The 13335-nt window shown below is 61.0% G+C and overlaps 1 protein-coding gene across 5 annotated transcripts in view; it reads right to left on the bottom strand.

Annotated features, from left to right (window-relative positions):
• Positions 1-1064: 1064 nt before the first annotated feature.
• The window catches only part of LOC115339154 (tyrosine-protein phosphatase non-receptor type substrate 1-like), a 29488-nt gene continuing 17217 nt past the window's right edge, over positions 1065-13335 (bottom strand). For 2 of the 5 annotated variants that reach the window (XM_030008715.2, XM_030008713.2), the window contains exons 2-9: positions 12901-12994; positions 5731-6081; positions 5151-5465; positions 4666-5016; positions 4298-4399; positions 3804-3828; positions 3346-3385; positions 1065-2611 (exon numbers count right to left, since the gene is read on the bottom strand). In XM_030008715.2, the coding sequence (XP_029864575.1) occupies positions 2357-2611; positions 3346-3385; positions 3804-3828; positions 4298-4399; positions 4666-5016; positions 5151-5465; positions 5731-6081; positions 12901-12982 (1521 nt within the window). In that variant the 5' untranslated portion in view covers positions 12983-12994 and the 3' untranslated portion in view covers positions 1065-2356. Of the gene's footprint in view, positions 2612-3345; positions 3386-3803; positions 3829-4297; positions 4400-4665; positions 5017-5150; positions 5466-5730; positions 6082-12900; positions 12995-13335 lie in introns of those variants that run through there. The other 3 variants (XM_030008714.2, XM_030008710.2, XM_030008712.2) reach the window with 3 other exon arrangements.

Below are 13335 nucleotides of genomic sequence, written 5' to 3'. Positions count from 1 at the left end.
GCCGAAGCCGTGCCGGGTGCTGAGCGACCTCCACGGGGCAGACCAAACCCTTGGCGCGAAGGACCCACGCACCCCAAGCTGGGGTCTGGAGGTTGGGCCGGGGGTGCCAGCTGCAAGACCTGCAGGCAGCATACGGTGGTACCCTCCCCGTGCCATGGGTGCCAAGGGGGATGCGGGACCCCACGCACCCTATTGCTGCTGCCCCCGGAGCCATGCTCCGGGGAAGGCAGGGCCCCCCCCCGCCAAGCCGAGCAAGGGCAGGGATGCTCAGCCCAGCCGGGGTGCAGGTGGGGTGCTGGCCGGGGACCTCCCGCAGCGCAGCAGAGCGGATCCCTTGGGAATCGCAGCAGCTACCCCAGCCGGGAAAAGGCATCTGAAGGCAGTGACCGAGCTGTCCCCCCATTCCTGCTTGTGCTTTGAGGATGGCGTGACCCTACCGGCAGCAGCTCGGTGCTGAGGAAGCCCAGCCTGGGCAGCACGTTCCGTTTTGAACTTCTTCATAGCCTTACCCTCCACGTAGCTCGTCACCGCAGCAAGCCTCACGCCGCAGTTCCTGGCCCCGGTGAGACACAGCTTGTGTGCCAGACACAGCCGAGCCACCGGCTCCGAGGGGCGAAAGCGGGGAACGTCACTGCAGAGCACTGGCACGCTCAGCTCACCCGCGGCACAGGCTGCAGCCAGCACCCAGCCTGCCCCAGTTTGGGCACCCCCGGTTCCAGCTTACCTCCCAGGGAATGGGGGCACCTAAAGATGCAGCAGGGCTGTGTGGGGAGAGCTGGCTGGACCCTGCTCTGTCCCCCTGCTCAGGGTGGGCTGCTCCCCTCCCTCATGCTGCCCAGGGGGACCAGCACCATAGCCCCCATCCCAGCCTCAACCTCCCGCTGCTGCTATCTTCCTCCTCCTCTTCCCTCCCTCTGTAGCACACCACAGGGCTGCGCAGGATGAGGCCCCCCCCCCTCCTCACTGCAGGACACGCAGACCCCCACCCCACCACGCACCCCCAGTACAGGTGACAAGGTGACTGCCCTGAGCACGGGGACACGCTGATCTGCAGGAGCAGCACAGGACTTTTCACTTTTATTATAAAAATATCTTGCAAGCAAAAAGAAAAAAAAAGAAAAAGTCTGTACAAGCAGTCACACTGTTCTCAAAGCAACGCCAGGCCCCCCCCCCTCGGCCCCCCGCCAGCCCGCTGCTGCAAGGCCACCCAGGTGCTGCGGGAGCCAATGCAGGGTGCTGGCCCCATGCAGCGGCCCAGGGAGGGGGCACATAGAAGACACTTGTCCCCATGGGTGGGCTGGGGGAAGCCCACCCAGCCCCGACGGCAGAGCTGGGGGGGGGGGGGGGTCATGTAAGTCTCTCTACGGGGTTGAGGGGTCGTTACCGAGGCCTCGGTCTTAATTTTGCACTTCTTATTCTAGTGTTAAGTACACAGCAGTACACCCACGTACAACACGAAACATTGGGTTTTAGCTCTAAAAATTAACAGTTACATGTCAAACAGTCAAAACATGTTACACGGTACCTGCGGGGAGCTCCCGGGGGGAGCCAGGCTGGCGGGGGCACCCGCAGCCCGGCCGGCGTGGAGCCGCACGCTTTGTACAAGCTCGGGGCAGCGCTGGTGGGTCCCGGCGCGGGGCAAGGCTGTGCAGATGAAGATGAGGAGGAGGAGGATGCTCGGTGCCAGGGAGCCGTACCTGGAGCCTCCCCGGGTGGCAGGATGGGGGGAAAGCCTGCAGCAAGGGGGGCTCGGCTCGCCGGCCTTCCCAGCCTCATTGGCCTTGGTGCAAGACCGAGGTCCTGCAGAAGGGACACTTGGGAAGAGAGAGGTGGACGCTTAGGTCCTTCCTTTAAAGCCAGAGTTTGTTTTCCAGGCGCCGGTGGCAGAGAGCCCCAGAAGGCAGCGCGGGGGTCCCGGCCGGTCTCTGTGGGGTCAGGGCAGCTGCGGGAAGCCGTGCAAGCCTGGCCGGGCAGCGGCATCCCCATGGGAGCCAGGCATGGAGGCACTGTCCCTGTCCCCGCAGTCCTGCCGGAGCTTCCCGAGGAGCCGCTGCTCCGCTGGCTTAACCCGCTCGCGGGCAAACCCGGCGCACCGAGGCTGAGCAGCCCCCGTGGCTGCGGGGGGATCCCGAACGGATGGAGCCGGCAGCTCCGGGACCAAGCTGCCCCGCAAAATTGGGTCTCTGCGGATGGGAGCCGACCCCCCACAGCATCGCGGGCTCCATTTCCATCCCAAAACGCGGGTACCGCAGCGCGTCTTCGCATCGCTCTCGGTGCTTCCAAGAAAATCCTCCTGGGGAGGAGCAGAGCAGCTCCCCGCGAGGTGGGGGGGTCCCGGCAGCCGCTGCAGCCCCGCTCACTTCCTCGGGATCTGGACGCTGGCGTACTCGGAGCCGGCCTCCTCAGGTTGAGGGGCCGGTCGCCTGGGTGCCTTGCTGAGGTGTACCATGTCCAGGTCGGCGTAGGTGAGGTTGTCATCGCCCGTGGGCCCCCGGTTGGTCTGGATGCAGGCGTACTCCGACTGCTGGCTCATCTCCACCATCCGGCGGATGGTCTTCCTCTCTCTGTCGAAGTTCAGGTCCGCGTAGGTCAGGTTGTTGGGGTCGGATTCCTGCGCGAGACACCAAGAGTTCCTCCTCTGGGAGGACGAGCGAGGAGCCCCCCGTGCCCACCCGTGCCCCAACCCAAAGTCCCACGCTGAAGTCAATCCCGCTGCGGCTCGACCTGGGACAGCTCGGTCTCTGCTTGTACGGGGGGAACGATGCCAGCGGCCGGCTGGGACGATCCCGCGGCAATGCTTTACCCCGTGCTACGTCTTCAAGTCACCAGCCACCGCCGCCACTGGCACAAGTCACCAGAGCCACCACCACAATTCAAGAGCCACCACCACAGCTGCCCCGTCACCCTGTCCGGGTAGGGATGGGCAGGGGCCAGCCTGCCCAGCGATGCCCACGCAGGAGCTGGCAGAGGCTGGGTGGGATGGACAGATTGCTGCTGATCACGACTTTGCTCGTAACTGCGTCACCAAATGCAAAATAACTCCGCAAATAGCCTGGCTGGCTATCGCACAGCTGGTTCCCCAGGCAGCACAAACCCAGACTTCCCTGGGAGGAGGAGGAGAGAGGGCGAAGGCAAAAAAGGTGCTGGGAAGCGGCTACCCCATCCCTGGGGCAGCTTCTCTTCCCTCTCCAGCCACAGCGTGGAGACATTGAGATGTTTCACAGGGGAACCACCACCCTCCACTGGAGACAGAGATGTTTCATGCAGGAACCACCACCCTCCACTCCTGCCGCTGGTGCTTCCCCGGCTGCTCTCCCTCCCCGGGTCCCGGGTTAAGCAACACACCTGGGTAGTGGCCTCGCTGCTCTTCTCCGGCTCATGTAACCTGAAAGGGGGAACAAAACAAGTCAGATTGAGTGCTCTGTTGCCTCTTCCCTAGCGATGGAGCAGCTAGGGGGTTCAGATGCAAAACAAGGTCCTCGCAGCAGCACCCAGCAGGATGAGTCTTCACTGGTGAGCATTTGCTCACGTACTGGTCCAGCTACATCTCTGCACGTTGGCGACCCGGTTCCCACCCGCTTGTTCAGCCTCGCCAAAAGCCAAGTGTTTGGGTACAAGATCACGGCGGGGGCAGAACCACAGCTGGGGAGACCGGCAGAGCCTGCACTCCTGCCTTCCCTTTCACAACAAGCTTTTGGGGATCCAGCTCCGTCCCGAACCCAAGGGATGCTGTTTGCAGGCTGGAGGCATCCAGCTCAGAGCGCCCGATGGTTACTCAGGGACTAGAGGAGATCAGCACTTACCTAGCAGACGGCGAGCTTTTACCTGCCAGAAGAGAAATAGTTTAGGAAAGAAGTAGTTCAGGAAACAACATAACCCCCACCCCGCTTCCCCGGGCACATGAGCCCCCATGCAGAGACTGCTGCAAGAGCAGATACATGTCTTTTCCCAGAGGCAAGTGCCTGCAGTTTTCTGGAGTTTCATTCCCTTTACCGCAGGACTGCTCCTGGCAGAGGGCAGGAGGTGCGGGGGGGGGGGGGGTCAGACATTTTACATACAAGGAACAAAAAAAAGCACGTTTGACTCTGCTCCTGGCAGGCATTGGCATGCAGCAACAACCAGGCAGAGCTTTCCCTGCAGCCTGCAAACAACCTGGGCAGCTCTGCTCCATCCTCCCCTTTGGGCAGGAGCTGCAGCAGCACAGCTGTGAATTCAGCATCCAAGCACTGATGCTCGAGAGAGAGGGAGAAGGGGGTCAGGAGCAGCTGCTTCCCTGCCACGCGCTTGGTTTCCTTACCCTTGCTCTGTTTTGCCCGGATGAGGTAAAGAATTGCAGCCACCAGCAGTGCCAGCACAGTGCAGACCACTCCCACCACGATATAGATGAGGAGCAAATTGTCTGAAACATGAATGAAAGGGGTCACCATGGGCTGAAAATGCTGGTACCGAGCAAGTGCCTGCAGCCTTACAGCTGGGGTCGGGCTGGTGACACCTGAAGCACCAAGGATGGCGGCTCGGTACCTGCCAGCATCACACCCCCCCAGCCCCCCAGTGTGGAGTTTTTCTGTCCTTGAACCAGACTCTGGTGGGACTTTGAGCTTTCTCGGGGGGGTGACATCTTACAGCCTCCCCAGCAGGGACCGCATCCCCGCGGCTCTCACGCACCGTTATCTGCCTGGGTCCTGTCGCTCGATCCCCCCCTGGCTGGGGCAGCGATCCACAGGGTGGCCGTCCCGCTGACGGGGTCCTGGGCATCGTGCACCACTCGGCAGGTGAACACGGACCCGTTCTTCTCCTCCGTCGCTTGGACCTCCACCACGCTCCTCAGCTCAAACAAGCCCCGGGGGGTCTCCACCGGCTGGGAGATGTTCTCCACCTTTATCTCCATCCCGTTCTCCAGCCAGGCGACGGCCACATCTCCTGGGTAAAACCTCTTCACGTGGCAGGTGAAGTTCACGGTCTTGTTCACCTCAACGGGGCTCGGCACGTCAGCGACCACGCTGACGCTGGGGGAAACTGGGAAGAGAGGCAGCGCCTGGTGCCTGGCGTCCCCCGGCTCTGCTGCCCGCAGGGTGCCCTGTCCCTGTCCCGGGACCCCCAGCCCCACAGGAGCTGGGCACCCCGAGCGCCGGTGCCCCCCCAGCCCTCACCTCGCAGGGCTTTGCTGAGCCGGTACGTCCCCCTCAGCGGGGTCGTCAGCGTGGAGTGCCGCACCTCACAGACGAGCTGCGAGCGGACATCGTCCTCCTGCAGTGTCACCGCCGCAGTGCTGGACATGTCGTAGGAAGAATTCGTCCGCCCAAGGGTGATACTGGGCGGCTGAACTGAGATCCGGTCCTTGCCCTTGAACCATTTCACATCAATCTCTTTGGGGAAGAACCCTCCGGCCGTGCAGGTGAAAGGCACCCGTTGCCCCAGCCCCGTTCTGTTTTCGGGTCCGGACACGACTGGGGGGGTGGGTTTGGCTGTGGGGAGAAGCGTGGGGCCGTCAGACCGGGCTCTGCCACCCCCACCCAGCCCGGGGCTGCAGGGACCGGGGTCTCCCATGGGGGCACGGATGTGCCTGGGGATGGCCCGTGGGACCCTCTCCTGGGACCGGCCCCCGAGCCCCTTCCCCATCCCCGCTCGCCCCGAGCAGAGCCCACCAGGCTGAGATGGGCCGGGACGGGCCAGGGGCTGCTCCCAGCAGGGCTGGTTCCCACCGGGAGCTGCTCTGGGAGCCCCACTCACCGTGCACGGACACCACCGTGCCCTTTCCACGCCGAAACACGTCAAGACTGCCCACCCGTTTGTCGAACTTCACGCAGTAATAGGTGCCGGCATCCTCGGGGCGAACATCCCTGATGCGGATGCTGAAGTCTGTGTTGGACTCACTCACTACCCTCGTCACGCGGGCGAATGAAACCGCCTGGTCATAAACGGTCTCGTTCCCACTGCCCCAGCCCTTCAGCCACTTCACGGTGCCAGTGGGACCGACTCCAGACATGGTGCAGGTCAGGTTGAGCGTCTCCCCCGCTGTCACCGACACCTTGTCCTGGGGCTGCTGCAGCTCGAAGTCCAGACCCACCTGGGCACCCGCACCTGGGGAAAAAACCAGACCGCGTCTCATCTGGCACCGCACACCCGGCCAGGTTCCCCACCTGCCCTCCCCAGCCACGGGACGGGCTGAGCACACAGCTCTGGTTAGCAGGGACCACGGGTGACGGGGCTGTGCCAGCCCCACGGAGCCCAGGGGAGAGGCTGTGGTTATGGCAGCAGGCACAGACCTCTGCCCGCAGGTCTCAGCAGTAGAGCTTTGCTAGGTGACCACACGTTGTGCTCTGTACAGCTAAAACATCGAGCAAATCCCAGCTGCCCACACCTGCCGGCCCCCCCGTGCTGCCTCCCATAGCCGCTCAGCTTTGTCAGTCAGGAGGAAACGAGGGCACAAAATACAAGGCACTCTAAAAAGCAAGCTCCCCTCGCAGATGCAGATGCGATACCATGTTTTCCACACCGAATCTGTCCCATTTCTCCATTGAATCCAAGCCCTGATTTGTTCCGGCAGCGCACAGCCATTAGCCGAAGCCGGTGCCAGTCAGGCACACGCCATTCCTGCTTGTCACCGACAGAGGAGAGCAGTCCCCTTTGAAGCATCTCAATAGCGAGGCTCCCTAATCCAGCTGACCGCCTTGCACCACCATCCCAAGTGACCCCCGCCTACGCACCCGTGGGTACCAACGCACCTTCCCGCATGCACGGTCAGGCGGGGAGAAACTCCCAAGGTCTCCAGGAAAACTGCAAGGGCTCCGCTCTCCCTGCGGGCAGGCAATAACAAAATCCATCTCGGGTGGACCTGCAGCCAGAGCTGGCGGGGACGGGGGTCCGAGCTCGCTGCCGTGCAGGTGCGGTGCACCAGGAGCCGGCCGGCTTAGCCCCCAGTAACCAGCGATGCTACTGCTCCCCACTCCCTAAAAACAGCTGCAGCAGCAAAGCGAGCCACCCCATAGCCTACACAGCCCCCCAAGGGGTTAATTTTGGCAACGCTTGCCATGACAATATAGTTATTGCAACTGAATCGAATAAGATTTCAATACAGGTCACTGTTTAAAGGAACATTTTTAAGCAACGTGGGGGAGAGGTGGGAGAAGCACTTAAATCCGCCTGCTGATAACAGGGGCCAGGCACTGCTCACCGCTGCAGTCCTGGAGCCGGCAAGTGGCACGCAGAACCGGTGTCACGGTCACGCAGAGGCTGTCATGTTTGAGCAGGTAACTCCTGCTGCAGCTGAGCAGCGTTGGGAGCATGTGGACCAGCATCCCGGGCGGGTGGGAGCTACATCAGCACAGCCAGCTCTTCAACCTTGTTGGCTGGAGGGCTGCAGCTGCACCCCACATCTCTCACACCAGAAAAACCCAGGGCAGCAACTCCTGCAAAGGCTGCCCTCGGTAATCCCGCAGCCTCCTGCCGCAGTCAGCTCCAGGATGGGACAAAATCCTTGCCTGGATGCTCCCAGGAGAACCCGCTGTAGGACGAGCTGCTCTGACCCCTCCCGGTCACAGCTGGCTCCCACAGAGACTGGAAAGGATTTTTGGCTGCTGTTAATCCCTTCTGACTTCCAGTGGTATTTGATGTACCCACAGATGTTCTGTCTGTGTAATTACTCAATCTCCATGGCCAGAGTTACCAGGAGCACGGTTTCTCCAGACTCCCCAAGTTAAGGGCTTTTTGCCCGGGGCATTAGTCGGCTGCATCCCCAGCGCAGGCTGATGCTCGCAGCCAAAACCTTCAGCCCTCGGTTGAAGCCATGTCAAGGCTAACGTGGTAGCAGCACTCGACACCAAAACTAGTTTGTCCCATAAGACAAGCGCGGAAGGATGAAAACCTAGTTTGTGTCACGTCCGAACGTGTCGTTCAGGCTGAGCCTCGGTCTTGCGTCCGAACAGCGGCGGTCCGGGCTTTTGCAAGGTGAGCCCGTGTTTCTGGGGTAACACCCAAATCGGGGGGAGCAGCCCCGGAGCGGAGCCCCTGCCCTCAGTGGGGGCTTGTGCGCATCCCACATGCAGAGCACGGCGGGGATGCAGGGCACACGCTGCCGGCTCCGCAGCTGCGGCATCTCCTGAGCTTCTCCATCGCCTGCTGCCCCTGGACCTTTCGCAAGAAGCGGTTGAGAAATGCACAGAGGAAGTTTGAAAGCACAGAAGCACCATCCGCCTCTCATCACCCGCCTCTTGCCGAGCCCCCGCGCGGGGATGTGACACAGGCGGGGGACCGGGTTGCTCTGGGCACAGGGACCGGCACCCCCAGCCACCCGCCGCACAGACCCCCCCGGCCCCTTTGCATGCCCAGAGCGGCCGTGTTGCTAATTGCTCGCTCCACCAAGTCGGGCAAAGGAAGCCCACGTTGCCTCGCCGCTCGTTAGCGGGTGGCATCGCGACGCAGCCAGGGCTGCGCACCCTGTGCGTGCCCACGGGAAGCGGGGGGGCCGGGAGCCAGGCCCCCTCCCCGCCGCAGGGGCTCTGTGCCCCACGATGAACGCGTCGCTCGCTGCTCCCCTCCGCAATCCTGTGTAAAACCAACTTCTGCGGGGTGGTGACCCCCCGTGTCCCCTCGAGGGTCCCCTGCGCCGGAGCGAGCCGCCCCGCGCAGCCGAGCCCAGCGCTTCCTCTTCATCCTCCCTCTCTCCATCTGTTATTCCCCCCCACGAGACACGCACCGTGCCGGAGGGGAGAGAGCCGGGGAAAGCGCCCGCTTTGGGGTCCCGGAGCTGACCCGGAGCGTGGTCAGGGCGAGCGGCACGGGCATCGCTCAACCCCGAAGCGCGTTTCTTGGTTGCAGCGATGGGGTCTCAGAACGGCATCCGCAAAAGCACCGGGCAGTTAAACTGAGCGTGGCTGGCCGCAGCCATGCCGGGTGCGCGGCAAGGGCTGTAGCTCCCCGCCGCCTCAGCGCAAGGCTCCTGCCTTCCCGGGAATCGCAGGGATTTCTCTTTGCAGGCAGCGGGGCTGCCTCTCCGAGAGCCCAGGTTTGCAGTCGGGCTGCGGATGATCCGTGCGCATCTCGCACCTCCTCGCCTGGCAGCGGCGTGCGAGCACCCTGCCTGCTCCCTGCGCCGAGGGATTTGCAGGCAGAGCACGTGCTGTTGTCCAGTGGCGGGCTGCCGGAGGTGCTGCTGCAGCAGCGGGGCCGCTGCCACGCGGGGCTTTTCGGATGGTGCTGCTGCTCCCCGAACAGCCCCGAGAGCAGCCAAGGGACTAAGGGGCTTCTTCACGCTGCCTCCGGTGCCGCCTGCCAGGAGGCTTCACCGGCAGCTCTCGATTTCTCGGTCACTGCAGAAAACACTGCGCGGCTCTAGGTAGTCTCTCGGATTAGGACTAAAATGGGGCTTTGGGGTATTTTGCCGTGTGTTCTGCCGTGAGCCACCACGCTACTTCAGAGACTTTCACACACAGCTCTGCTCGGCCAGCGCTCTCCGGATCACCCCGTTCGGGGTTTGCAGGAGATCAATTATACACGAGCTGCAGCCACGATACGCCACGTTAACGCCACACCGCCTTAACGAGACCCGCTCGCACCTCTCAGCCGAGGAGCACAAGTCCCCGTCAGACCACCCGACTTCCCCACCTGCCTACCCTGCACCCAACAGCCAGGACCAGCCTGACTCACCGCATGCTCAGAAACACCTTCAAACTCCAGCAGCAGCGCGCAGAGCGATGCCCCCACCCCCCTGTGATGGGAAAACACAAAGGGGAAGTTGACAGAAAACCCCAGAATATGCAAGTTAGAAAATGCAAAGTTTCCCTCCCTTCCCCCTGAATGCAGCTTCTCCTCGCGCCCAGCAGAAGATATCTCTCCTCCTTCCCCTTTCTGGGTGCTCGCCCTGAGAAGCGGTGGGGCCAGGAGCCCAGCCGAGCCCCCTCCCAGCAGATATTTGCCAGCAGCATACGGGAGCTCCGTACGCTCACGGCGTGCTTGTGCATCAGGAGTGGGACGCGGCAGGGTGGTCTTCGTGCTGCAAACGCACGGGACGCGCCACGATTTCTCACCGCAAGCACCGGTTCAGTGCAAACCTGCTTCCCACCTGCACATTCACAGAGCCACCCGGTGACGCCGTTTTCTTCAACTTCGATTTCAAACCACCTAGGGTTGGAGTGTGATCCTTTTGCCCCCAGGATCAAGGGGACTTCAGGTACTCTGACCCTGTAATCTGCTCTATCCTACACTCCAGAATTAGCAAAGGGTTTTAGTGACCTGAAAATCACCACCTGACAGTTCCCACGTAGGTGGAAGCACCCTCGCAGCACGGACCCAGCGCACTCCCAGCCCAGAGAAGAGGCACGAGCACAGGCATCGTGCTGCGCCTGGTCTGGCAGAGCCTCCCTCCCGTTATTCAGTTTAATTTGAGAGCAAAATAATCCCCAGCTCTCTCACTGCGGTGCAAGTTTCCATCTCAGTGACACATTTTTTTTCCCTGTATTCCACCTTTTGAAGTATTTGATACTGAACAGATTGCAAGAGGCTGGGGTTTAATTCAGGAGAGGCTGCTTGGATGCTTCCTGGTAAAAATAGATTTTTTTTTTTTTTTTTCTTCTTCTGAAGGAGCCGGGTGAGGAGCTCTGGGATGGCAAGGGGAGGGCTGCATGCTCCAGAAACAACATGCAGCTGGTCACCAGCATCCGGAGCCCCACGGTCACTCACTGAAGGAACGGGCCGACAGGCAAGAGAAGCCCCAAAATAATCCTGCTGGAATTTCACCTGCAGCAGGGCTGCCTGTGGGGGAAACTAACAGGTGCTGCCTATAAAAAGGGCCTGGAATCTGCAGTTCAGGGGAAGACAAGAAGAGAGCCCCAGGGATAGCTGTCGAGCACTATGCAGATCCCAGAGCGGCTCGGGGACGGTTATAGTAAAGGCTATATTTTACATACATGACATCAGAGGAAGCCTCGGATCACACACAGCCACCATTTGCAAGCTTCCCTCCTACAGCATTAGCAGAAATTCAGCTTGAAAGTCAGAGCCCCACAACCAAACAGATTTCCTCTTTAGAGGAAGCTCTGGGAAGCGCAGCCGAAACCCTCCGTTGAGAAACACCTGCACAGAGGGGTTCTGCACGAGACAGATTTTGCAACAGGGCTTTGCAATTTGGCTTCCCAGCATCTCGCTCCTCTTTGCCCTACAGGAAGACCTTCTGCAGGACCTTCCCTTTTCCCCTTTGCTTCTGCAAAAGCGCTGTCGGAGCAGCCGCCCTCCGGCAGCGGGAGCCTGGGCCAGCTCTTCTGGAGTTCAGACTTAGTTGGAGCCATGGCCCAGGAGGGTTCACCGCAGGGTCTCCACCGCACGGGGGGGGGGGAAAAAAAAAAAAAAAAAAAAAAAAAAAAAGATCTGCATGCTTGCACCTGAGATCAGGGATGCAAACCACCTCGCAACCCAGGGCTTTCTGCCCCAGGATGGTTCTTCTCCTATGGCTGGCTTGAAAAAATGGGGTTCTTACTCCAAGGCCACATTTAAACAAACTCAAGAGCTTTGCTTGAGCCATTCTTTCATGGCATGAAATCACGGCGGTTCACTGAGAAGCTGCGCTCGCCGCCAAAGCCTTCTTGGCTTTCAGCAACCGGGAGTTTTCAGCTTGGGGCCAACACTTCTCAGTTGTGATCAGGCAACTCAAAGCAAGGAGTGTTGTGCTGAAAGCATTTGCTTTCTGCTCAAGTTTGCGCTCAACTCTCTGCTCAAGTAAAGCTTCGCCGGTAAACATTTCCAATGGGCCTGGAAGAGTACGGTTTTCCCCCACGCGGGATGGCGTTTCACCCGTGTGGGAGCCTGGCCTGGGCTATTTGCAGCGAGATCTGGCCGGAAGGTGTGAAATTTGGACAGACCAGGCAAAAAAATTCAGCAGCAAGATGCTCCTGAACATGCATTGCTATTGCCCCGGGAGGTTTGCACAAAAAGCACCTTCCTGGAGGTGCAGACAGTGCTGGGCAGGAAGGAGAGCGATTCCTTAGCAATATTGCCTAGCACCAAAACGAAACATCCTAGAAAGAAAACGTCCTTGAAAGCAGCAGCCACCACAGGGCTTCGTTCCTGGTGGGGCGAGAAACTTCCCACTGCTAGCGAGGGAAGGGAAACAGCTAGGGAGCAGCACACACTCCGCTCGTCCCTTCTCACACTGCATTCCCAAGCTTTTATAAGGGACCGGTGGAGCCGCAAGCCCCGGGGAGGGCTTGGGCACCCGAGGGGCCAGCAGCAGGAGCCCGAGGTGACCCAGGGCCGGTGCTCGCAGCAGAGCTGGGTGGTGCAAGGTGCCTGGGAGGATGGTGCAATCCCACCACTGGTGCTCAACAGTTGGGTAGAGCAGCGAGAACCGCGTACCGTTGAGGGTAAAGCAAGGGGATAGCAAGAAAAACAAGTTCCTGGCAGAGGAGGCTGGCAGCCCTTGCTGCAGTCTCCCCTCGCCTGCCCTGCCATCCTTCCCGTCTCCAAGCAGCCTCCGAGTGGGAATTTGGGCTGCCTGCAGAGATTTACCTCTCACATAGCTGGCAGGGGGTGCTAGCAAATGGGTGGAAACAACATGCCTCTTCACGTCCCTGCCTAATTCCCTCATCTCGCTGGAAAGGGGAATGTCTGCCTTGAAGTTTGCTTCTGGAGGAGCAGCCGAGCGAGGGCCCCTCTGCCATCGCCGCGCTCTAGGTCATCTCACAGAAAGGTCAAACCAAACGTGCGCGGCGAGACAGCATCATGTCGCGTACGGGAGGCGTGCGGCGGAGGGGCAGCAGAGAGAAGAGGCAAGGATGGAGGAGAAAGGGGAGGAAAACAAAACAAAACAAAAAAAACAAGGCGGGGGGGGGGGGGGGGAAGCCAAAACACAGCAGGAGAGCAGGGTGGTGGGAGCAGGAGAGCCCGTCGCAGGTCGGAGCCATGGCTTACCTGGCCAGCCGTACAGGGAGAGCAGCACCAGGCAGGTCAGCGGCCAGGCGGCACGGCCGGGGCCGCAGGGAAGCGGCTCCATCGTCGGCTCTTTCTGGGAAGCAGAGATTAGAATGGCTTCAGAGCGCGGCTACGGCTTTGGGTTTGGCTTTTTTCTTTTCTTTTTTTTTTTTTTTTTAAAAAAAAAAAAAAAAGCAGAATTGCAGCTGGAGAAGGAAATCGCTCTTCTCAGCCCCAAAATGAGGAAGGAGGGCTGGGCTCCCGCCTTCCCCCGGCTGCGGGCGGAGAACACACACGGACACGCGGCGCTCCACCGCCGCCCGTGGGCACCGACCTGGCCGGGCCCCGGGCTCGGGCTCCGCCGCCGCCGGGCGGGCGCATGCCCCGGTGCCGAGCGGAGCCGCGCCTGCCTCCCCGCCGCCGCACCGCCTCCGT

This window comes from Aquila chrysaetos, chromosome 3, assembly GCF_900496995.4.
Source record: "Aquila chrysaetos chrysaetos chromosome 3, bAquChr1.4, whole genome shotgun sequence".
NCBI classification, from domain to species: Eukaryota; Metazoa; Chordata; class Aves; order Accipitriformes; family Accipitridae; genus Aquila; species Aquila chrysaetos.
Note: the sequence above shows the minus strand (reverse complement) of the source record. Positions and strands in the feature narration are given on the sequence as shown.